This window comes from Salminus brasiliensis, chromosome 1 (assembly GCF_030463535.1).
Source record: "Salminus brasiliensis chromosome 1, fSalBra1.hap2, whole genome shotgun sequence".
Taxonomy (NCBI): domain Eukaryota; kingdom Metazoa; phylum Chordata; class Actinopteri; order Characiformes; family Bryconidae; genus Salminus; species Salminus brasiliensis.
Window position 1 is genome coordinate 65,141,138 of NC_132878.1, and position 25,997 is coordinate 65,167,134.

The 25,997-nt window shown below is 38.7% G+C and overlaps 1 protein-coding gene across 4 annotated transcripts; it reads left to right on the forward strand.

Moving 5' to 3' along the window:
- On the forward strand, positions 1 to 25,923 carry tpd52l1 (tpd52 like 1). 4 transcript variants are annotated; one of them, XM_072686523.1, is made up of 8 exons: positions 1 to 93; positions 12,085 to 12,200; positions 13,684 to 13,832; positions 17,074 to 17,175; positions 20,454 to 20,468; positions 22,345 to 22,383; positions 22,772 to 22,832; positions 24,484 to 25,923. In XM_072686523.1, exons 1-8 carry the CDS (start codon positions 75 to 77, stop codon positions 24,604 to 24,606), a joined length of 624 nt encoding a protein of 207 aa, XP_072542624.1. In that variant the 5' UTR covers positions 1 to 74; the 3' UTR covers positions 24,607 to 25,923. The 4 variants fall into 4 exon arrangements, with proteins under 4 accessions (XP_072542624.1, XP_072542632.1, XP_072542641.1 ...); XM_072686531.1 differs by lacking the exon at positions 20,454 to 20,468; XM_072686540.1 differs by lacking the exons at positions 20,454 to 20,468; positions 22,345 to 22,383.
- The last annotated feature ends 74 nt before the right edge of the window (positions 25,924 to 25,997 follow it).

Below are 25,997 nucleotides of genomic sequence, written 5' to 3' on the forward strand. Positions count from 1 at the left end.
ACTGGAGCTACTACAGAACACACAGGTCTGCTGGACCTACATGAGTTCACTGAAAGCAGTCCCTCACAGCAGTGATGGAGCCGAGGCATCAAGGTGAGTGTGCACTCAAATCATTTCCCTTCTCTGTTACTGCTGTTCATAACTTTTTTATGTTGGTGCTGAATTTAAATAACTGGGAATTTTCTTAACCACAGTCCATTTATATGTCAGGGTGTATTCATAGTAATGGTGCTCTGGACATCCAGTATCCTGGTAACCCGTTGTAGAAGCCCTGCTGATTTTACTCTTTAAATGATCATCTGTCTGAGGTTGAGTTGTCAGCCAGCCTCTGAGCTCATGCACTTAACCAAAGGGCATAGGGTTGAGTTTTCTGGGGCTGTGCAGCCAGGCCATGTAAACAAATTAGTGAGCTCAGCTGACTGCAGCCACTGCTAATGTACCTCTTCAAAGTCATACTAGGTAGCCTGCGCTTTATCTGGGAAACCATATGACTGACCCGAGGCCACCCATTTTCTGGGCCTACGTGACCACCCAAGCCAAAGTAATTGAAGTCCTGTGACCATAGTTATTCCAAGTAAATTGCTGTGGAAAGGTTAAGAGAGTGCCTACATCTGAAAGGACGCCTTGGCACACTCTCCACATTGTGTTCATAACCTGCTTTTCCATTTCTCGTCCCGTTTGGAATGAAACATCTGCAGAGCTGTATTCTAGTATTCTGACTCCAGAGGCAGGGGACTGGGGTAAGACTGTGTGATGACTAGTTTAGAGGAAAAAAAAGCTCTTTCTGCATTTTGAGACTCAGTGTGATGCATCTTTCTCAGGGGTGTCCAGTCTTATCCACAAAGGGCCAGTGTGGCTGCAGGTTTTTATTCCAACTAAGCAGAGGCACATGTGATCCGTTGTTTAAAGACTGACCAATTGATTAAACCATTGTAATCAGGTGTGCTGCTCGTTGTTGAGAATGAAAACCTGCAGCCACACCCACCATTTGTGGACAAGATTGGACACCATTGATCTATGTGAAGCAGGTAGGTCTTCATAAGAGCTACACTCTTAAAAAACAGAGGTTCCAAAAAGAGCTCTTTTATTTCCCTTTCAGTGGATGATCCTTTATGAGGATGAGTATTTTTGTAAAGGGCCCATATCATAAAAAATTCTAATCTATCTGATCACTGGTAAAGTATAAAATGTGCTGCTCCTTTCACAGTTCATACAGTCCAGGTGTGGAAACAAAGCTGCACAAAAAGCCTGATGATGATTCCATGAAAAGCAACACATTTGCATGTATCCACCTATTCACAGTCATGCCATTACCTCATGGAGGAAAATAAAAAAACACAAAAAATGTTTAAATCTGAAATATGGGCCTTTAAAATATGAGAGTAAATGACCTCTTTAAGGGTTATTCCTGCAAAGGTTAAGGGTACCATATGATACCAAGAACTTTTTGGGATTCTTTTAGTGGTTGGTGTGGCGCAACAGATAACACCACAACCTGCCAGTGAGCTACCACACCATGTGGGAGACTGGGATTTGACTCCTGGTCTGGGTAACAACAATGCTGCACTACACCAATAAGAGTCATTGGGCAAGATTCCTAACACTACACTGGCCCACCTCTTTAATACGAGTTACCTTGTAAGTCGCTCTGGACAAGAGCGTCAGCTAAATGCTGTAAATGTAAATGGGAACCTTCCTTTTTAAGAGTGCATTTACACCTGTTACACCAGCTGTGTAATAGCTGCTTTGTAGGGCTGTCCAGTAGAATATCCATTGCCTAATAGATACCACTGGAAAGACAACACAACCAGACCTGCTCTTCTAAAACCATATCAAAGCATCTAGACCATGCACACCTAAAAACTGTAAATTTACCCATTCATGCTCCACCCACAAATGTGCTTTTACATAGCAACTATTGCTAGTTTGGACAATCTTTACAAAATAGTTGCAAATCCCATTGGACCTAATGAAAAGCTTTAGACCCCTCATAGACTCTCACAAACAACCCTTTTTGTGCAAGGGTGGCTTTTGATTACCTGAAAAACTTTCGCTGTTTGGGTTTTTTTATGTCTACTTAAAGTAAAGGTTCTCAAATTGAAACATAACATTCTGTGAAAGTTCAATCTAACATACTTCTTTTTGCCCAAAGTAGAGTGTAAATTATTCACACTGAATTGTGATAATGTTTAATATAGCTACTTAATGCTATGACTGAAATGCAACCAAGCTGGAATATGTTTTTGGAAGTTTCATGTTGGAAATTCACCAAACAAAAATAGTTGTCATTGCTAATGTTAGCCAGTGGTTGGCATGGACTGGGGTTTGATTCCCTGGCCAGGCAAGCACACAACACTATATCTTGGGAAAATCTACTAACACTACATTCTCCTCCATGTGTAACATGATTTAAATGTGATCGACTCTGGATAAGAGCATCAGCCAAATGCCATAATTGTAAAAGTAAAATATGTCAAAAACCTGTATATCCTACAGTGTGACCTTTACACATGCAAAATAACAAACTCTGAATGAACGTATTCGTAACCATTCTGAAGCTATGAAAAGATCTCGACTGTGGGCGAAGCATGGATATGTTAATAATTGTTGACTGTAATTTTTATTACTTTTGTGCAAAGCCTGCATGAGGCATGAGACCCTGACATGCCCTCTGGATGCAGAGTTTAAACACGGTGGTGACTGAACTGCTAGTACTGCACATATGCATGGTGTGTGACCTAGGCATGAGTGGAGATTGTGTTTGTGCATGTGCAAGGACAAGTTGCGCTTGTCTTATAACTGTCCTGTAGTTCATTTTGTGTTTTTGCCTTTTTGCTAATCTAATGAAGAAGGAGGACATCTCAGAGCAGGTAGGTGTTAGGGGTAGGCGATTTGAACTGACATTTATAGCATCATGTTTCTTTACTAACTGGATAATAACACCTTAATTCCACAATAAACCATGATGATAATAATAATAATAATAATAATAATAATAATAATAACAATAAATATGAATAAATGCTCATCTTTATATTTTTATTGTTAATAGTAGTAGTAATAGTATTATTATATATGCATATTTCCAAACATATGTAACATGATATTGTGCGCAATAAATCAAGTGATTTAACCATGTCCACAAAATGGTAGAACACACACATCCCAGTGGTATTCTCTTCTATACAGCTGTACCTCCAATCACTAGCAGAGGTTGCGGCTTTCTTATTTTGCAAAAAGAATAAGCTGCAATGACGTTCCCACATCAATAATACGCTGCAGCATGATTGATACTGACATCATTCTGATCACATCACCAGCTGATCATAGATCCCTCCTGACTCATGGCTCTATGCAGCAGCCCAATAGTGGCGAGGCATCAGGCCACGTTAAATCCAGTCCGATAAGCCCTACTAAAATCCCCCGATTACTCCAGCCTCGGCAGAGATTATGCAATGCTCTGGCGAAACCCTGCTCTTGAACCTCCACTTCCTCATACCATACTGTCAAAGGCCTGATTGTGTTGGCCTCATCAACATAGTTTTTGTGAAGCCTATTGGTAATCTAAAGTTGGCCTTCAGCTGTTAGCTAAAGATCTAAATATGATAATGGGTTCCCTTCATATCATAGTTGAGGCAAGTACAGACCATCTTTCTAGATATGAGTTACAAGTGTGTTTGATTTATACATCAACATCTATTAGTGATTTGTCCCAGAGTTTAGTCAAAGCCATGCCACATGCCACATACAGCTTAAAATCATGCATGCATGTTCATCAGTGATGATAGGAAAGATAAGAGCTGTAAAAATAGCAGCTGTATGGAAACAGAATAGCGCCTGTCCATCTTAGTTACTAGAGGTGTAAGGATTCACAAAAATCAGAATTTGATCGATGCAGTGGAGCCTCGATTCCGGACATGTTTAATGCAGTAAAAATAAAGAGTTCCTGAACAGAAGTTAAATACTTAAACATAAACTGTTCATGTGTCCTGATGTCATGCTCTAGCCAGAAGCTAAAATGTTAGCTCCAAGCTGACACACCGGCCGCAACACAATGATGCAAAGCTAAAATGATTCAGTGATTCAGAACTCGGGTAGAGGCTTAGTACTTAACGTATTGTTGCACCTGTATTAATTACAGTATAATCTACAGGAAAAGCAGTTAGTACAAAACCAGAATGACAATGTTAATGATGCCACGTCTTTTGGTAGAAGCATAGAAGCATATTGTCACTTTTAGGGCAACAGGTAGTATGTAATCTTTTAATGTCTTATTTTGACATTTGATTCTGACGAAGAAGGGTGCCTATCCGATCAGCCCTGTGAAAAGCTTGCAATGTAGTGGCTGGTTAGTGAATGAGTGAAGGTTTTGTGTAATGCAATCCAGTACTAATACCACACACCGGTAACAGCATTACAGGCAAATCAACAATCAAATAAGCAAAAAAAAAAAAAAAACAGGGACCAGCAACAGAATATTCAAACAAAACGAAAATGGCCTAGAACTCACACTTTGCATCCAGGGCAGGGCTAGGGCTTAAACTTCAAGCAGAACATATAGCTGGTTACTAATTATAATTATGATATTGATATTGACACTCTGCATAGGCCTGTCCCTATCTAGAAATGTAATGAAGAATTGCTCATTTTATGCCACTGTTTAAAAACAAGCCTAAAGTGGACACGCTATTGCAATGTTAGTGTTAACTTGTACTTATACTTGTGTCAAATAAATAGTTGAATAGTTACACAGATTTAGCATAGATTTAAGCAAAGCTGACATTTTCTCATTAAAGGGTTTGAAATATAAGTATAAAACACACCTTCTGCTAGCATTAAGGCTAAAAACATTAGAATTAGCGAAATGGCTGACGAACAAATAAGCTCAACGCAAGCATTTAAACGCATTATAGCAGTAAATTCTATGATGTCTCTGTTGATGTATTTGTATTATACTTACTTTTATTTACATGTGTGTGCCTCAAACACTCCCCACTCACATTCTGCTTCTTGCAACATAATATGGTTGTGAAATAACTGTGGAAAATGATTGTCAGCTTAAATAATTACGATCAGCTCATATAATGCTGATTAGGCCATATGTACCATGTATTGCAAAGCATAAAACATATTACAACAGTATGTAGCTAAATATATTTCATATTTCGTATCATGCAGTTTGCATGTTTAGTGTAAACACCATAGTGTTTACTATTTGATAAGCTTACAGGCCTCCTCCACACACTGACATTGTCCACTGCAGACAGTAAAATGATTGTTTTGGACGGTTTGTTGTGTCTCTTAAGTAGACAATAAGCACTCTTAGAGGGCCCCAGACCAGAAAAACCCAGAGGGCAGCACTATATGGGTGATTCACCAAATGCTCAGAAATGACTTCTCCTCACTGACCCAGACTGCAAAATGTGATCAAATGCATTCTGATGGGAGGCAATGACAGAAATAGAAGTCAAAGGCAGAACAGAAAAGAGCATAGTGACAGAAGTATCCACAGCAGTTATGTATCTTTATCTGTGCATCAAATGCTAGTGAACTAGCCTCTGTTAGTGTAAATGCTGTGGTCGTGCGGAAAAAGGAAACCACATTAGAAAGTAGTGCCATAGACTTCTGAAGGTCGTCATGTTGGAGTCTGCATCATGCTCATCAGATGCAGCATCTGCTGTGACACTGAGAATTTCCCCACTGTGGGACTAATAAAGGATTATCTTATCTTATCTTATCTTATCTTATTAGGAACTCTTGGGTGTAAGGAGCTTTTCTCAGTGAGTAAAAGTGAATGGTGTGCTATCACACCCTGTGTTAAACAACCATATCTGGACATGTTTTGCTGTGTGAACATTGTTCCTCCGAATATCACTGGATCCTCTGACGTTATAAGACTGGCAACAGTATACCCCTCCAAACCCCACCCAAGCAAACCAGCAAGCTTTGTTACTCAATAGGCTTTAACAGTAAAGTACAGTACAGTCTGAGTAGTGGGTGTTGTTATATAACAGCATTTAAATTTATTTGCAGACTCATGGGGTGGTTTGGTAGAGCGTGGTGGTGGTTGGGTCATGTACACAGAACAAACATTTTTCTTTAACACTGGGTGCGACAGCAATGACTTTCTAACACAAAACATAGAGAAGAACTACTTAGACCCAGAGTTCCTTATATGGGTATGACACATGACCTCAGAGGTCTATATGTAGGGGGCGGAGCAAATGCTACAGTATAAACTTTTACAAAATAATGTCAGCTAAACTGCTTTGGCCTTTAAAAAAGTGTTAGGCTATTAGCTTTAGCTCATAGTTTAGTATCTCTTGCAGTGGAAACAGCTCATGTGTTTAACAGCAGCATTTTTACAGTTCTAGATGCTGGAAATGAGCATGGTCTATTCTTTTTTCCTGAATGCTTGACTTTTGCCTGGGAGCCTTAAATAGATTAATGGAACTAAATTCATGTGGTCTCTTAATTGGCTGCATTGTGCTCTGCATGAAAGAAGTTGCTTAGCAACCTACTTGAACTGTTAACACTGAAGGAGTAAACACGGTTACAAAGCAATTTCCAATCATTTTTTTATTTCATGAAACAGGATTGATCTGTCAGGGTGACAAGGAGGAAATCATGCAGGTTATTACAAAGGCCAGTGAAACATCCATACAGACCACACCAGACCACATCAAGCCTTCAAAACAGCACTTTTGCCCACTAATCTCCTAGTAGTAGGTAATGTACTAACCCTTCAGCTAAAACATGTTACTGTAGGTCGGAGGAATCTCTTATTGGCCGAGTAGTTTTTTGGTGCTGTAATAATTAACTGGACCAATATATCCAGTTCCTATCCAACACCTACTTTATCTAATTTGACCATTACAGTTAATCAGGTGAGCTGCTGATGGAAATGAACAGATCCATGCAGTGACAGGAGTTAACAGAGAATCAGCAACCAATCCAGGAAACCCATGAGCACACTCACTGCTGAGATAGTTTTGAAAACTTTTCATGGCTGCCCGAGACTCCAAACACTGATGTATGTTTACTGCAGTTGCTTGATAATGACAGAATGCCAGATGGTGAGTTTATTGCTCCATAAATACTAATAAGTAGTCTGCTTTGTGTGAAATTAGCAAATGCTGTTGTGACATGAGTAAAGACCTTCCTGTATTATCTTGACAATACTTGGATTAGTCCTGACACCCACATACACACACATTGGGATTAATTGCATGTTGCTGCTTTTTGCAATATTAGTAGTGCAGAGGTTGATTCTGCAATTCGATACAATTCACCAAGTACAGTACCAGAGTGTAGAGTGCCTTGGACCTGAGTCTGTAAAATTAAATAAAAAGTGGTGAATCTGAAGAAAAAAAATCCTTAGGTTCTTTTCTGTCCCACAGCATCCTGCATGTACCTCTCCACCATGAATAAATGAAAAAAATCTGTAAGATTCTCTAGAACGGAGCGTCTCACACCAAACTCACTGTGAATGACTTTGTTTACATCTTAATGATTTGATTAAGGAGATATTTAAAAAATATTTTCATCAAATTAAAAGGTTTCTTTTTCAAACTAGTTTATTCAGTAAAATACATCCAGCTTGGGCAAAGATTGTTTAATCAGAAGTGTGCCTAATTCTTTTTTTTTAATCATGATTAAATTCTGGGGTAAATTCATTAACCATTGAAAGTAAGAATCAGGTTTATTGGCCAAGTATGTTCTCACACACAAGGAATTTGTTCTGGTTGTTAGTGACTCTCTAGTGTTAACAATATACAGCTACATATAATGAAGTCTTAGACATCTTTACTCTGTACTGTTTTTTATGCACTATATTGACTAAGTATTCGCTCGCCTGCCTTCGCATGCATATGAACTTTAGTGACATCCCATTCTTAATCCATCACCAAAGGTTTTCTGTCTGTTTGAGGTCAGGATTCTGTGCAGGCCAGTCAAGTTCTTCTACACCAAACTTGCTCATCCACGTCAAGGTCTATGGAACTTGCTTTGTGCAGTAGTTGGATGCAGCTGCTTGGCCATGGAAACCCATTCCATGAAGCTCTCTACGCTCTCTGTTTTTGAGTTAATCTAAAGGCCACATGAAGTTTGGAGGTCTGTTGCTGTTGACAGTTGGCAACCTCTGCTCACAATGCGCCTCAGCATCAGCTGACCCCGCTCTGGCATTTTATGTGGCCTACCACTTCGTGGCTAAGTTGCTGTTGTTCCTATTTGCTTCCACTTTGTTATAATACCACTGACGGTTGACTGTGAAATATTTAGTAATGAGGAATTTCACGACTGGACTTGTTGCACAGGTGGCATCCTATCATGATACCACGCTGGAATTCACTGAGCCCTTGAGAATCGACCTATTCTTTCACAAATGTTTGTAGAAGAAGTCTGCATGCCTAGGTGCTTGGTTTTATACACCTGTGGCCATGGAATTGATTGGAACACCTGAATTCAATTATTTGGATGGGTGATGTGGATACTTTTAGTAATATAGTGTATCTCAGCATTCTTTTTTAAGAAGCAGTAATGACTATGCTGTTCGCCTGTTGAGCACATATGTAGATTTGCGTCATATTCTTAATCATGTCTTCCTTCTGTCCTTAATGAGAGACATGGAACAAGTACAAAACCAAACACAGTGGACAAAAACTATTACTGAATTCAACTTTCTGTTTCTGTTCCTTATTCCTCATAGTACACACTGCATCATGTAGAGTGGTTACTGGATCTTAAGAGTGCTAATAAGCTCTGCAGTTCAGTAAAGTCTTCTGCATTGGGTGTCTCTGTTAAAGTGAGCCTTGTCTCAGAGAAACTCTAAATTCCTTCACCACTGCTTTACCCACTAATTAGGCAGTAAAGGCGCATCACAAGCCTCATGCCACACAGCTCTAATCATATTGGCTCACATAATGAGTGACCAGAAGTCAGAGATGTGACTCTACTTTCCCTCGGTTCCTGCACAACAACGTCCATTGACATCACACAGGACACTGAACTTTTACAAAGTCTTCCCCTTATAAACACTTCCCTTCATCTGCAGCCTCATTTCACCAGGGATCAGCTGTTGGTCTAGAAGTGTCTGGCATGTCATCTCTGAACTGATATAGAGTTGACAGTAGAACATGTTTGGTGGTATAGTGATTAAACATGAGTATGACTTGTTATGATGTTACAACTTCCTCATGTTGTAGTGCTGCGTCTCAGATCAGCACTACAGTTTATGTTGAGCTTTCCAGAAAACTGAGAATAAGGTTGCCTCTTGTAAGCTGAAATTGCTTACATTTTTTGTTGGATTTCTACTCCGCTCCCCACCACAATTTAGTTAATTCCCACCTGTAGGCTTAATCACATGATGCCTACTGTTTGGGGGGTGTTGAGGGCTCAGGCCTTCCAAAAATGGACCATGGCATTGCTAGGATTTAAACCCATGATCTCCTGGCACAAATTGTGCCTCTTAAGAGCTATGAAAATGCAGAGTGAAGCATGTGGAAACATATTTAAAAATGTAAGAACTCAATTAAAAGAGGGATTGAAAAAATGTTAGGGGTGGGCAACACGACAAAAATATGATATCATATTACTATTCACAGTGCACTATATATAATATAATATTTTTGTATATATAGTGCATATATTTTAATGTTTTCTTTAGAAATTTTAGACTGGACAAAAACAAAACAGTAATAGTAATAAATACATTTCACTAAATCCACTTTATGCTGTATTTTACTGAAATTCAATTCAACTGAAATGTATTCAGTGGTCTTTAAGTTCTGATATCTGTGATATGTTCAGAATGGCACATTTGCTAGTGCGGACCATGCCCTGAGATGGTGGGTGGAATCAGAAAATAGATTTGGCTTGAATTTCCCTCCCTTTGGTGAAAAGGTGGAGGTGGGCATGTCATTTGTTGAACTAGGTGGAGGTGGACATGTCATTTGTTCAACACGAAGTTGAACTGAGAAACAGGGGTATATAAGAAGCTTGAGGGCCAGGAGGGAGGAGTTCAGGTGAGGTCCTTCCTCCAAATTTTAGATAGGTCATAACACCACTTGTGTAATTTATCATTATAATGATAAAAAAATAATATTGCCCACTCCTAGTATGTATGTAAATGTGTTTGATGTCTTGGACACTTAGCGAATAGCGAATCCACACACAAGGATTTAAGGTTTTCCTAAAAATCATGTATAAGAAAATGAACATTTTACCACTATAAACCCAAGAAATTACATTTTGTAAGGCATAAAATAAAAATAATAAAAACATCTGTTGAAAGAAAATAATTACCATTTTAGAAAAAAACACATAAGGGCTTGGGCTGGCTATATAACTGTATAAAGAGCGTGAAGGTTTTGCTCTCTGCAGTCATGGTCAAATCAAAATCAGCCATAAAATACAGACACAAATGTGGGTATATAGTAGGTCACTCTCCTCAGAAGTGGGTTTATGCCACATATCGGCGCAACCACAACCACTAGTTTACATCAGCTTTTCACTGTTGAACTTCAAAAGTTATGTTAAACATCACATTGGGTAAAACCTAGAATAGAATTACTACCTACTTGTAAATACTACTTCTTAGCTGTATGTGTGCAGTTTACAAGGGCACTTCCATACCACTCAAATGCAACACCAGCTCATGAAGACCTTGCAAATGATCTGATGAGTGGAATCAGGCGTGTTTAATGAGACAGAGCGCAGTGCTGTGGCCTGTCACACATCTACATAAATCTCTCATTTAAATGGCACAGCTTTGGATATCTTCCCCTTTTCACTCACTCTGCAGCACTTATGTTCCTCAGATTCAAATCACAGGCTAGCTGGCATTTAACACTGGTAACACAATTAGCTGATGTTGTGTTTTTGGTTGAACAGACTTCCTCACAGGCCTCTGGCTTGCATGGCTCTTGGTAAATCAAGTTTTTATCTGATAAGCTCTGTGATAGAATTACACAAACTCCCTGGATCAGTGGCAGAATATGATGCATTTATCTTCCTGTTGTGAGACTTCCCGTACGCTGCATAGATTTCTTCCTGTAAATTTTCAGCTGCAGTACATGCGGTAGATGATACAAGTCTCGGCACCATTTTGCACATAACCTGTGATTATAGGTATAAAAATAAAGCCTTAAATCACGAGTGTGAGGAGATAATTACGCCCGGACCGTCTGTGAACGTGCATGATTGACTGTTATGACTTACATGGCTGTCCAACTTTGCTGCTGCCATGGAGACACTTTTGATTGAGAATTCTTTCTGTCAAAAAATTAATTCAAATAAAAGGCATATTTTACACTTTACTGCTGTGTACAGTAAAGGGTTCTGGCCAATTTATCAGAATACTCTACCTGTATGAAGCCATCAATAGTAGGCTGCATATTTGTATAATAGGTCCAATTCATTCAATATCATTTTCTAAATGATATTTTTCATTATTCTTTAAAATTAACCCATTTGTTTTTGTTATTGTGTTACTTGCATTTAAGATTATGAGCTCTGTTCTGATTGGTTGCTCTCTATTGTGGCTCATTCAAAAATCTGTCCAGCCTGAAACAGTCTTTATAACTTTAATGTGAATGGGCAGGGCTAAACTGCAGTGGACTGAATGGGCAGGTATATATGAATTTGTTCACAAAATCAATACAGTAGAAATGCTTGTTTTGTTTGCAGCTTAATTCCCATATATGTACTAAATGGACTAGGGAATAAACAATCATTGTCTTTGAACAGTGTTTATGATACTGCATCAGACGTTTAAACAGTGAAGATTATTAAATTGTCCATTATATCCGCCCTTTAAACAATGGAAATCTTGAGATCATGTGTTATTACAAATAACATGAGGGCTGTGCTTTTTATTATAATATAAAAGTGACCTCAGGTGTTTTATTGATTTTATAAAAAGGTTTAGCAAAGAAAAAAAGGGAAAAGAAAAGAAAAGAAAAGAAAAGAAAAGAAAAAAAAGGAAACAACCCTCCACATGCTATTATCAGATACAACAACTTGGGTCAAATGCTTTTTAACCAGTCAGACTGTGTAGCTGAACTGTAGAAATATTTTCAATCTCAGGTCTCCTGGAGCAGGAGCCCCTGCAGGAAGTGGACGAGGACGTGGTGTCAGAGGTGGATCTGAACAACACCATAACGGAGGAAGAGAAAGAGGAAATGCACAATGAGCTGACTAAGGTACTTTCTACCATGTTTCTCTAGAAATTGTATCTTGTACCGTGATAGTTTTACTGATGACTTGGCTGTAAATGTTCCAGACTCTCAGGAATCCAAGGCCAAAAAAAGAAACTGTAGTGGAGTGCTGTAGCAGCTTCGCTGTGGAGGAAGAAGGAACGTTTGGTGTGTCATGTAAATCCTGGTAGCACCACAGATAAAGCTTTTTTGCATGAGTCAGCTATGATGTGCTTCCTGCCTGTTCCTCCTCATTGGTGTCTCTTTCCCTTGTTATCTACAAAGGGCTGGGCATAATGTGCTCTCTCAGAACTCGTTCATGAGCCTACAAGACTAATGATCTTATTTTCTATCCTATGGCAACCTTAACAACCTAGACAATTCAGTGGGTTGTGGAAGGCCAATGGTAATGCTGCAGACACAGTGTTACCAATAATTGCTCTATTCATTGCACATCACAAATGCAATAGCTGCTACCAATCTGATCCGATCTTTGTTTGCTTGCATAAGTAACACAGACACATTATTAAGGTGCTTCTATAAATACTTCAATGAAATAATGTAAACGAACACCTTCTAGACTACACTTAGTATTTTGACTGTGTTTAATATTGTCTAATAGTTTCTGTGATTTAGTTTAGTAAACCTACCTGATTGTTTAGCTATCAGTTGGTTTAGCTTCCTTTCACAGATCCATGACTGGCTACTGTTTTTGGTGTTTAATCCACTCTATTAATCATGTGACACCAACAATGTTGATGCATTTACCTGATAAATAATTTATATTATCTAAACAAAGCCTATAAGATCTGTTTTGTCAGAAACTCTTCAAACTCTGAATGAGCTTGCATGCTTACTCAAGAAAAAAAAACAGCGCATCCAACAAAAAAGGAAGCCTTGTTGTTTTATATATTGATGAAATCAAAAACAAAGCTCTGATTTTGATGATGATTCATTTTACCACTGAGGACATGCACACACAATCCTCTGGTGGCTGATTTAAACTGGTGAAAACAAAAACCCCTACAAGTGTATTATACTCTAGGACCTACTAGTATAACTCTAATGTGCGCATAGTGGCTGTGCCTTTGTTTCAGCCTCATTCCCCATGTTTCTGCTAATGCTGGTTTTAAACCAGAAACAGTATGGGGCCCAGATGGTAAATCAAAAAGTTTCCACAAGAACTTACAATTGAAAAAACATGGTAGGAGCGTATTTTGATCTTGCTTCTGTTGTTATGCAAATGGCAGAAAATGGCAGCAAAAGACTAGAAGGACGATAGCCTCCAGCTGTTGTGGAACTGGATTGGGTTTAATGTTGAGAGTAGGTCCACCACCCCAAAAATAACGAGCCAAGAGCAGCTGTGTGCTCGAATGTGAGTCAGCAGAAGGGCTACAGCTTCTACTGTACACCAGCAAGGTGAAGCGATGTGTTTGTAATAAAATGGTAAGTGACATGCAGTAAAACTAACATGTGTTTGTGTTGGCAGTTAGAGGAAGAAATTGCCACCCTGAGACAAGTGTTGGCCTCCAAAGAGAAGCGACACTCAGAGCTGAAGCAGAGGTTGGGGATCACGCCGCTAAGTGAGCTGAGGCACAACTTGAGCAGGGGCTGGTATGACATGCAGACGAGCACAGCGTGAGTACACACCTCTACACAACAAAACTCCAAGAAACTCCTCCATCTGTTTAGTGCCCAGGGTTCTGCTGAAGACCTGCAGAGCTTCGCTTGCTCATGTTTTACTATTATACATTGTATAAAATGATTTTGTTTGCATAGGCTTAATCTGTCTTTTAATTTACCCAAGTATTTGTTTTTCTCCCATTTTAGAGTTTTAAAGTTCAAAACAATGTTTATAGACACACTATACGCATATTGCATGTCTAGTTCAGAGTCTATACATGCAGTGTATCAGTAAAAGAAGATAATTGGTCAATTTTTGTGTAAACATTCAGAGGGCTTTCATAGGACATTTACTGTTCTAGGGAAATGTACTGACTTGTTTAAAACAGTGATAAAAAGAACCAGACATCTAAACAGTTTAGTGCCTCTAAAAGCTACAACACAGAAAGCTGATGCCTGAGATGTTGCTGTACATTTCTTTTTTTACAAAAACATATTTTTTAAAATACATTTTTGATGTAGAGGAACAGGGAGGCCATGTGAGATGAATTAGTCACCAAAAAAAACTTTACCTTACATATAAAACAATTTGTTTGTTTTATAATGAACAATGAAGCATCAGACCATTCTTTTTTTTTTAGCAATGTCTTTATTATTACACATTTATTAATTTGCGGAGAAAACAGAGAATTTTCCTGTAGCTTCCCCCGTTCTGGAGGTGCTTCCCTGCTGTCAGTACAGATTTGCTTTATGGCTTTGATCTGCCATAATGGCCCCAGCTCAGACTCACTCAGGCAGACAACAGTGGCCCGTTCGCATGATGACATCATCAGCGCTGACAGACACTTTATAACTCCATGAAAAACATTGTAGGACACAACCCAAAACAGGGTAACATGTAATACCGTTTTTATGAAGTTAAAGAAAAAGAACAATGTATTTGTTGAACATGTTCCATACCAACTTAAAGTAAAGCAAGTGGTTACATACTATATAGACCTGTGACAATTGAAAGATCAGTCTAAATATTTCAATATTTTTGTTCCCACTGTACAGGATTCTTTAAACAACCCTTCAAAACATCTCTATATAGCACCCTAAATGAAATGATTAGCAAAGAGGGATAGAGAGCTACTCTCAATACCTTATATAACCCTTTCTGCAAAGAGTATGGTGTTATGCACAGTTTGCTGAAGGATGTTATCAATCTCGAGCAGGCAAATGAACCAGGCCATAGTTAACGCTGGTCTGCAGTGCAGTCCATAATGAGAGTTTTGGTGCTGCTTTCCAGCACAATGGATTACAAATAATAATAAAAAAGCCAAAACACTCCAAAAATTGAGTCGCTGTTCAATTACTTCACAGACTGCACTGTGTCCCTCCCACACAACTCTGACCGTGGTTATTAAGTTACCACACAGTGACACTTTAACTCACATCTCAAATGAAAAGCCCCATCTCTGGTCACGGTTGCCATGGTGAGGGGACCGCAGACTGGGAAGGCTAACATGATCAGATACCGCAGTGGGATCTTTTGACCGTTGTGAATGTTTCCCCTAGCCTCATCTGCCACACAAAGACACCTACACACACATTGTCAGGATGTGGGCTCATAAATATGCTTTATTTTCATATATATACTGTGTTGTTATATGTTCTCTGCTCCATTTAATACTGTTGGAAAGACTGGGGAAACTGAAGAGGTGGGGGTGATCATCCAATATCCTGACCCCACTAACACTGCTATTAGAATGCAATCAGATCTTCACAACTTTGCTCTAAAATCTAGTAGAAAGCCTTCCCTGGAAAGTAGAGACAGTTACTTCAACTGAGGCAGGATAAGCTCTGCTGTGGATCAGTGATATGTCTGGAGGAGGAAGAATGAAGCATATGCTGAAAAAAATCCTGTATACAGTGAAGCATGCCGTTGGCTTGGTGATGCTCTAGGGCTGCTTTGCTGCCTCTGGCACTGGAAACCTGCAGTGTGTGGAGGGCAAGATGGAATCTTTTGCAGCAGCAAACCCAAGAATATTAGTGAACTAGAGGCCACTGCCCATGTGGAATGGGCTAATAAGCTAATTCTTTAGGAATGCTGCCAGACATCGGTGTCTGGCTTTACTTCATGTTTGCAGCTGGTCAGAACAGTAGAAGGACTAAAGTACTAATAAATACTAAATAAGTAAGACGCTTGTCATGAAGAGGTTAAATAATTCTGAAGCTGCAGTCACGTTAAAAATAGCATTTTGTGTCGAATTTAGAGAAAACACTTGTTCTGTTAGTTGTGTTGGGCTATTTAAATCACTCTGGTTTGATTTTGTTGAAAACCAAAGTTTCACATAAACGCAGTTGTGCAGTTTGTTGCACAAGGTTATGTGGATGCCTGGCATGCATGTGTGGTGTATTTGACTAAACCAACTATACTTGTCAAAAAGCTTTTGATGATATTTTAAAGTAATTTGGGCTATAATGTTTACGCCCTAAAAAGACTAAATGAGTAGATTTGAGTAAATTAGCCCTGCTTTTGTAAAAGGTCAGGACCATTGTGGTATATTAGCGATATTACTACAAATTTGGGCCAGTTTAGTTAGACCATGTTAGAACAAGTTAGCTGTACCAGTCTGTTTTAGTGATTGAATATCTAAGCACATCATCTAATGTATGCTTCACTGCAGCAAGCTCCATGCTTTTAGAAATGTGTAAGCTGTATTCTTAAGGAGGAGTTGCTCTGACTGTAGGTAGCAGAGCAGAACTGGCTGGTGTAGTGTTACAGGCGACAGCATTTTGTTACAGGACAGTGCTGCAGAGCTGCTCAGAAAGCCAGTCAAAACAAAGAAAGGCAAATTTGTTTAAGCGCTTGACTAAAGCTTGTCTCTATCATTAGAACAAGGACATTGAGAAGTCTTCTGGCCGAATTGATTATGTGGACCAACTATTAGTATGTTAATGAATACAATTCAGATTTATCCTGCATGTATAATCTTAGTGAATGTATCATCCTACTAATGAAATATTGAATGAATCTTAAAGGGGGCCAACACAGCTATGAGTGAGCTTCTTACAGTATTTTCATTGTTCATCTGTTGATTAATTGCAATTACCACTGAATTCTGTTGCCTCTTAAAAGGCATTATGGCTGTAGATTTTGCAAAATGAAGAATGCTAGTTTAAAGACATCATTAGACACAATCTATCTTGCTAGTTATCACTGTGTTCCTTCTGAAGGCAACTGATCTTTGTTTTTTTATGTGCTTGACAGATACAAAAAAACCTCTGAGTCACTGAGCACGGCGGGCCAGAAAACATCCGCAGCCTTCAGCAACCTGGGCACTGCCATTACTAGGAAGTTTGGAGATATGAGGTATGGTTTGACTTCATTTAGCAGCCTTTAAAGGACAAGATTGGTCAACAAATGCTAATGTTGCGAACAGCAGATTAGAGTCAATTGCCTCAGTTTAGCATCATGAAAATGATTTCATGCTAACTGCTTTCTATTCGTCATTAGCCCTGTTGATATATCTGTTCTACATATTTCTTTAACCAAGTGCTTCATGCACCCACATCTGTCTGCTTGCTCTGGCTTGCCCCATACTGTAGCCTACTACTGAAATCACATGCTGGCAGCCACAGCTTTCTCGAATTAACCACACAATACACACACTGTCCGCCGCCGTCTCGTGCTGAGGACATGCAGATGGATCTGTGATGCCTGGTTGCTGAGAAGGGTTTAGCCCAGACAATCTGTTTCGAGAAGGCATGTTTGTGTTACATAAGCGTTGGTTTAAGCAGCTTTTGATGGGCATAGGCCTGGGCAGCTTGGGGATCAGGGCTTCTTGTAGCACAGTTTCTAAGGAAGCAGCACAAAATGACAATTTCAACAACATATTGGAGGACAGAGTTGTAAAGGTGTTGCCAAAGGCCTCATTTGACAAGTGGTGTCAAAACTAGTTCAAGAACCCGAATTCTGCATTTTTTCATTTCTTTCCTCATCGAAGTCCACTTATAATGTTTCAAGCACATGTGTAAACACAATTGCATCAGATTTAAATACTTGTTCACAAAACTACACTTTAAAATATTTACTTTTCATATTTAACCATAACTTTAAGTATGTTTGACACTGAAAATATATCCAGTGGTATTAAATGTGTATAGCAGTGATGGTGCAAATGAACTAAAATCAGCCATAAACATACAGTGTGTAAATGTGTTCATGGTTGTGACATCATAACCATGGTGAATTTAAGACAGGCTTCCACTTTGTTTCTAAATATGGACAACATTTGCTGTAGATTGTGCTGTGAACTCTAACGGTGTTTACAAAATACATCACAATTCTTATTTAAAAAGCATTTTTCCATGATATGGCCCCTTTAAGCATAATTTGTTCTAGTCATCCTGTTGAGCACATCCTGGCCCTGAGGGTGACACTTTGCAGATGGTAAACACTCTGTGCCGTCTGCCGTGGTTCTGCCTGGTGCCTGCCCACAGCACTGGGCATACAGATACAGTGTGTTTCATTGCAGTTCCAAAATGTAATCAAGAAACAAAGAGGGGATACAAGTTAGACCAAGTTCAGTGCTTGTGCCCAGAGTTTGTTAGCAAATGTCTGTAATTTTTTCTTTAGTCAGACACAATGTTCCATTTATCATGATACTGTATCATTGTCTGTGACTGAGCCCTTTGTGCTCATCCTCTGTCATTTGCTTCATGCATTCAAGTCTGTCCATCAAACTCCTATAGCCATCATTACTTCAGTAAACTAACATTTTTCCTCATTATACTGTAAATCCAAGCCCTCATTCTCCTCATTTCACTCCAGCATGTTTGGCCTTGAGTTGCTGTATTCCAGGAGGTATGTGTGTGTGTTTGTGTGTGTGTGTTTTGGACTTCTATTCAGATTCTTTCAGCGCATGTGTATGATTTTCTCTTTTACATCTGCTGTGCAAATGCATACAAGCCGGGTGTTTCATAAAAGTGAATATCTGTACATGTACACGTTCTGAGGTCTATAATCACACTAGGGCTGCACAGTGTATTCTTTGTCGTGAAGTTTGCAGTACTGAGATCAAGACTCTACAAACAAACCCTTTTACAAAACTCATTAAACTCAGCAGTCCCTGAGGGACAGCCTCCCAAATGTGCGTCAGTTTAACTGGATTTCCTGCTATATTATATATTATATATTATACAGTGCTCCACCTATTTGCATGCCAGAATGAACAATGTCACAGTTTCTTATTAAAAAGGCACTACTGTTGTATACAAAATACAGACGAAGCAGCAAAATTTTAATGCCTCTCAATTTGTATCTGATTGACTGAGGCACTCGATATTAAATTCTTCTCAGTAAAGTCAAGTTCTTCTCTGTGGAAGCTGTGATGTTTGATGCGATCAGCCCAACCAGATCAAAAAAGCGGAGAAATCCAATATTTCTATCTACATGTAGCGTCATACCTGTTTAGTTCATCTCACAGGCTACCTTTTTTAACACTCAAACACATGAGTAGGAATAAAAGTCACACAGGACTTTTTTTCTTTCATCGTTACTCAATTAAACAAACCAGTAATAAAGGTAACTGCTAAGCTGCCTAATATAAAGGAAAGCTCATGGATATGGTATTATGTCTTGTTATGTTTTTGACATATTGACAGAAATGAGGTAACCCCAAGCTCTGATTCTCACACTGATACGCTTCACTCTTACCTGGGATGATGTTTAACAAACACAATGCAAAAGATCATTTAATTCACATTGGCTCCTTATTGGAAAGGTGCCAGGTGGTTCAGGTGGTATATATTGCAGAGCAGTTTTCTGTTATGAACCTGTAACAATGTGCAGATGGGAGAAAAGTGCATTAGCACTATATTTCACTCAAACAGTAAAACAGGCCTCTAATCTTTGTTTATGAATAAAATACTGCCGTGCCGTGCTTTCTGCTTTTAGCATTAGTAAATCTGGCGGTGCGTTTTATAAACCTGTTTTACTGTGCACTGGGCATCCTGACCTCAGGTATTCCTGAGGAGCATTATAGTACATGTGTGGACTTTGCTAATGTGTTCTATTAATATATGATATAATAAATGTAATATGCAACAATGACATTTCAATATGGAATTCTGCCTTCAGTGTGCAGTCTTTAAACCCACTAAATTCAGGGTTTTATTTATTTCCAGCAACAGTAGCTTAAAAAGCTGTGCTTCACTATTATGCCTATAGTGCTAATGTACTATACTATTATATCAATCTGCACTGGTCTTTAATAATGCATGCACTTCTTTACAATCAGACATAGATCCTTCCCTGTAATTTGATCTAGTCTTATTTACATATTTGCCTGATTTGTGTGATCTGAATCTTTCATGTTTGTTTGAGTACCAATGAAAAGTTTCATCACAATGCCAAATAACCTCTGTAATAACATTCTACCCCATCAGTAGCCCATCAATATTAATACCTGATTGTTTGTTTTTTCTTACACTGAGGGTCAGCTGTGCATGTGTAAATGAGTGTGTGTGTGTGTGTGTGTGTGTGTGTGTGTGTGTGTGTGTGTGTGTGTGTGTTAGGCTGGCTATCAGACCCATCCTATGAGTAAAAGTGCTAAATGTGTTCTTTCTTCTCTGGTCGCACATCAAAAGATCAAATTCCATAGGGTAAGATACTGGATGCTTGTGTGTGTGTGTGTGTGTGTGTGTGTGTGCATGTGTGTGTGTGAAATGAAGTGCTTTTGGTGTTTGCATGATACTTGAGAATGACCTCTGCTGAAACAGAATCAAACTGACCTGAATGGGAGACACAGATTCTTATGTAATCTCCCCCATGGCACCAGATAACAGGCTACTGTAGGCTAATCTACTGTACGCTAATCCAATAAGAGCTAATTGTTAGAACATGTGATGTACACAACTATGCTCCTTCTCTATGATTGGTAGCTGTGTCTTTGTTTATATGGTTGTATACTATGTGAACAGTGAATTCAGCATGCGTACATAATTCTGTCTTCTCTCCCCTTTAGTGCACAGCCAAGGTAATACTCACAGTGCTGTTAGCGTAGCTTGGTCAGGTTTGGTAGTCATGCTTGTTAGCCTTGTGGTGTAAACAGAAAGTAGGAAGTGAGTCTGACTGGAATTAGGACTGTTCGAACCAAATACAGTTGACCCATCTACAAGTGGTGCACTACATAGCATACTTGTTCCTGTTGCACACAATGGCCTTGGGAAGTGGTAACTGTGTAAATCAGGGCTGCCCCAGAAGCGTCTGTGGTGTGGACCACATCTCACCAATTTACACATATTATTAACTCATTTTAGTAATACAATATAGAGTAATGCTCTGCATAATTTAACTGTTCAAATAGCTTGACTCCCTACTGCCTCTATTTGTGTACTGCTTTGTCCTTTTGGTCTGTGGTGCACCATAAAAACATTGGCCCCAGGAAAAAAGTTTAGGCACCCCTGTTCTAGGTGAAGAAAATATATTAGCCTACTAACAGTGTCCTCCAAAATTATTGCTGCCTTTATCAATTCCTTAATTAGATTTTAACAGTAACTCTAGTTCATAAGTAAATGGCAAAATGTGATCTATCCAATCGTCAATTGTCCACACCTGCTTTTTTTATTGCAACTGTTGCCAGGTTTGGCAGGCTTTACAAAAACACTGGAACTTCTTATCAGTCTAATGGCAAATTGATGACTTTGTTAAAATGAGTTAAACTGGATTTTTTGTGTGTGGATATTTTTATATATTAAAATCTACCAGTTCATAAAATCATGTGTATCATGGAAATATCTTGATGTAATTTTTGCTGAATGTATATATATATATATATATATATATATATATATATATATATATATATATGCCATATCACCCACCCTCTTATTTAAGGATCCTAGAGTAGATTTTTTGTCCTGTAAAGCTTGTCTAATCTAACAACAGTGGCTATAAAAGGACACAGTGTCTGCATGGATAGGTCATTTTAATGTGTAAAATTGTGATTTTTCTTTGAATAATTTTGCCTCACAGAAAGATTAGACTCCTCAGACTTCAAACTGACCAATAGCTTCATTTTGATCAAGGGAACCAGTAAATCTGGAGAGAACTGGTTAAAGTTGTATGCATTATTTTGGGCAAATAATAATAAATATCCTACCGGAAACCACCTTAAATATGACATTTTTTTACAAGCTCAATTGCTGTTTATTAGTTATTTGAAAAAAGATTCTATTTGTATACAGACAGATTAAATGGGGCAGAAGGGTCTCTCAGTAAAGGATTAGCATTCACTTATTTGTACCGAGAAAATCGACAACACGGCATTGTGCCAGTGCCCAAACTTTTGCACACAACAGTAAATGACTAACCTCATCTGAAAAAGACAGTTTTCAGTTACAGCTCAGTTACAGTACCCTGTGGCTCTCTGTGGTATGCTTGCTGAAGCTGTACTTGTGTGCTGTATGTGCTGTGTTGTCTTGTGTTTGTTCATGCTAATGAGTCTTTCTCTTGCCTGGCCATGCTTTCTTGGGACAGCTACTCTATTCGCCACTCTGTGAGCATGCCCACCATGAGGTAAATGTGAACTAGAGTGTGTTTTTATTTAATCACAACCCACACTGTTTGTCTGCTAAATGCCCTAAATGTAAATGTAAATTATGACAACGATGATGATGATGATGATGATAGTGACAGTAATTGAAAAATGTTATTACTGTTTATAATGTAACAGCAAATGAATACCGTTATAATATGATGTGAGGGGGGAAACTGAAATCATGATGTTCAGAGGGTAATGTAGACATGAACCTGAAGAATTGCCCTGGTAGAAAACTGCAGTGATAGCGTGTGCATAATACCAGCATGCTGCATGCTACAGCATACTGGCATTGGCAGAAACCTCAGTACTGAACATCATTGAGTTGCATTCAGTGTATATAAGTATATTTTCTGTTTTTGACAGGAACTCACCTAGTTTTAAGTCCTTTGAGGAGAGGGTTGAAAGCACCGTATCCAACATCAAGGTAGGCCCAACCGGACTGGGTGTACATGGTTGCTGTGGGTCAATATTGACCAGGAGTTTCAGACAAACCTGAAGTGTCTGTGCTGTCAGCAGCTCAGGAGTATCTGTTAGTGCACTGCTGTTAATCATTTAACTCCTTTGTCTTTGGCGTACGGCCTGCCAACAGACGCAGCTACTGACTGTTTGAATAAAGGCCAATGTCAGGAGCACTGCCAGCACTCTGATCTAAGACAGATCCAAAAGGACTTGACTTTACCTTCAGACAGAGCTACATTTAGAGCAGACTTACTCATAAGACCTACTTACTAAGAAGTAATATAGGCTGAGGGATAGGCTGTAGGCTACTTAAAGGACCACTCCAGTGTTTTTCAACCAAATCCTGATGTGCTACATTTGCATCACACTGTCACTTGGACATGGACAGTATTTTCAACATATTTCCCTGTACTTATTTATACATATACATATTCCCCCAACAATTCACTTGTAAAAGGGGACATTAGGCAGTGGATGAATATTTATATTCTATAGAACTTATACCTTTATTCTATATAACACAAAATGTATTAGGAGGAGTGACGGGAGTGTGTCCTACCAAAGCTGTTTTATCCAACTTCTTAACCCTGTAAAAAAAGCAGCTCAGGTTTCTTTGGTTTACTTAAGGTTTTCAGACATAATCCTATAATAACTCCACCCAAGCTGCCAATATCCACAGACTCCTCCCTCTGAAAAACTGGTCCCATCTAAAGTTTATGTTCAGAACAATGACAGTAGAAAACATAGGCGTTGTGGTTCAAATTTCCTTTCATTCTATGGAAATTAAGCCAAAACTGTCCACCAACAGTCAAATTTGCTCACCTACTCATTTGGTACACCTGCCACCTTATTCCAGAGCATGCATCTCATACCACTTTCATTGAGTTTACAGCACTGCCTAAAGGGCCAGAGGCAAAACAGATTTTTTATTAGATGCCCAGTTTGTAAAGAAAGCATAACAGAACACTACTGAGACAAACCAAAGCTACTGCGAGCTGCTGCTGTGAAAGAGTCAGCACACACGATTAAAAGAGTAATGTTTTAAATGGAAAATTGAGCTGGTTTGTTATTGAAACATACTGCAACCAGACATGTGGTGGCTTCACTTTTGTGAGATGTTGCGCTGTTCATGTTTTCTACAGTCATTGAGTTAAATGTTTAGAAGTTGCCAAAGAAAAACTTATGCTGAAAACATTCTGAAGATAATATCATACTCTAGTGCCATATGGCTCTCATACTGTTTGCAGTATTTAAAAGGATATGTTCAGACAGCAAAGCACTCTCTCTTTAAAATCTCTTAAAATCGGATAAAAATCTCCCGTACTTTATTTTTTTAATGTTGCCTTGGCGACACCACTGCCTCTGAATCATGCATCACAATCCTGATCAGACAGTGGAGCTACATTTCCAAATATATGCAGATTCGTGCGGACAGGGCCCATGTTGGCTGCTTTACTTGTTCTAGTGGAAAGATAATATATAAGTAATAAAATATAAGTACATAAATATAAGTATCATAAGTCTGTTTATAGTCTCATCACTGTACAGTTTCAAAATGACAGCTCTGAGTGCATGCACTACTAATTTACATGGTCTGTGTTTGTTGCCCTGATCAGTCAAAGGTCGGAGGAACTGGCAGTGGAGGCAGTTTTGAGGAGGTTCTCTCTTCAGCAGCTCAAGCCAGCGCTCAGGACATCCCCACTAACAACCTGACAGAAAACACTGAGCGCACATGCTAATGGCACCAGCTTGCTACAAGCCTGGAGATGAAGCCTGTGCTGCCTCCCTGTGGCCAGGAGTCTGTCATTGCTTCCTCAGGAAAGAATTCCTGAGGCCCAGAGTCCAGATAACCAGCCATGACCAAACATTTTACCAACATCCAACATTTAACCAAAACGTTCCAGTCAGAGGTTGTGTGTGTCGGTATGGCTTTTATCCAAATATTTAATCATTTACACTCTTTTGTATTAAAAATGAAATTCAATTTAATTTGTAAGGTATATTGAGCTACCTTTTTGGTTACGGTTTACCCCCATTTATTTGTTACAAAAGAACCTGGAATGTATTAAAAAGTAAACTAATTGTGAGTCAATTTATTGGACCAATCGTTAAAATAATGAGAAGAAATACTTATGAAATACAATGATTTTACACAACCAGACTGAACTTTTAGCATGGGCCATTGTAAAGTACTATGCTTTATTAAGGCATTTGTCTATTGATCCATGACAAGCTGATTGTTGCTGTGTCCTTATAGAGCCACATATCCTTATTAGGCTTGTGTTTTACAAAATAAAGTGCATACAAACATTTGGTAGCAGGGAAAAAAACTGTGCTCCTGTAACGGTAAGAAAGTGTCCTCCTTTAAAAGTGGATGTATAGAGTTGAAAAATATATTGAAATCAAAGGCAAAGGGTCTCTAAATTTAACTTACTTTGGTCAGGTGCATTTTATTAAATAAAGCTCTACAGGAGTGGTTAAAAAATCAAATGTACATAATTTTCTTTCCCCCCCCTAAAATCTAAATCAATCACTAAATACATTTCCAGTGTTGATCCAATAAAACCGATGTGGCCCTGAAAAGGATTTTTTTCGGTGCTGATATACTCCTATTATTGGTCTCATAGCTCCAGTGCTTCATGCTTTTCCTATTGGAAATGACATTTGATAAAGTAACAAAAAGTACTCAAGCTTAATAATATTTGGGTCAAGTACAAATCTCCCTTGGTAATACTTCAGCATAATAACATACTACTGTCACTTACATATGTGTTATCCCTGCTACTGAGCAAGAGCTCCCTCCCTGGAAGCAATATGTGAAGTATTTTTAAATGTGGTGTGAATTCAACAGTAATAGTTTGAATAGAAAAAAAAAGATTTTTACCTTTTAGAATGTTTTGTTCCCCGTATACTGGCTTGTACATTGTTTTAAACTTACACATTTAACATGATACAAAACCAACTGTATGAAATGTTTTGTAATGCTACCAATATCCTGCTTGTATACCAAGTTTTGAAGTTACTTAATATTAAAAGATTTTTGCAAAGTCAGCAAATCTTTCTTTATCAAACCAATCACTCTCTCAGTTGAATCAGTCTTTTAGTATGTCCAAACTGTTGATTGCATCGG

Excerpts from the sequence above, each read along its gene's own strand:
- tpd52l1 (XM_072686523.1), top strand. Across the intron at positions 12,201-13,683 it reads TGCACAATGAGCTGACTAAG|TTAGAGGAAGAAATTGCCAC; the intron begins GTACTTTCTACC and ends TTGTGTTGGCAG. Across the intron at positions 22,384-22,771 it reads GTGAGCATGCCCACCATGAG|GAACTCACCTAGTTTTAAGT; the intron begins GTAAATGTGAAC and ends TGTTTTTGACAG.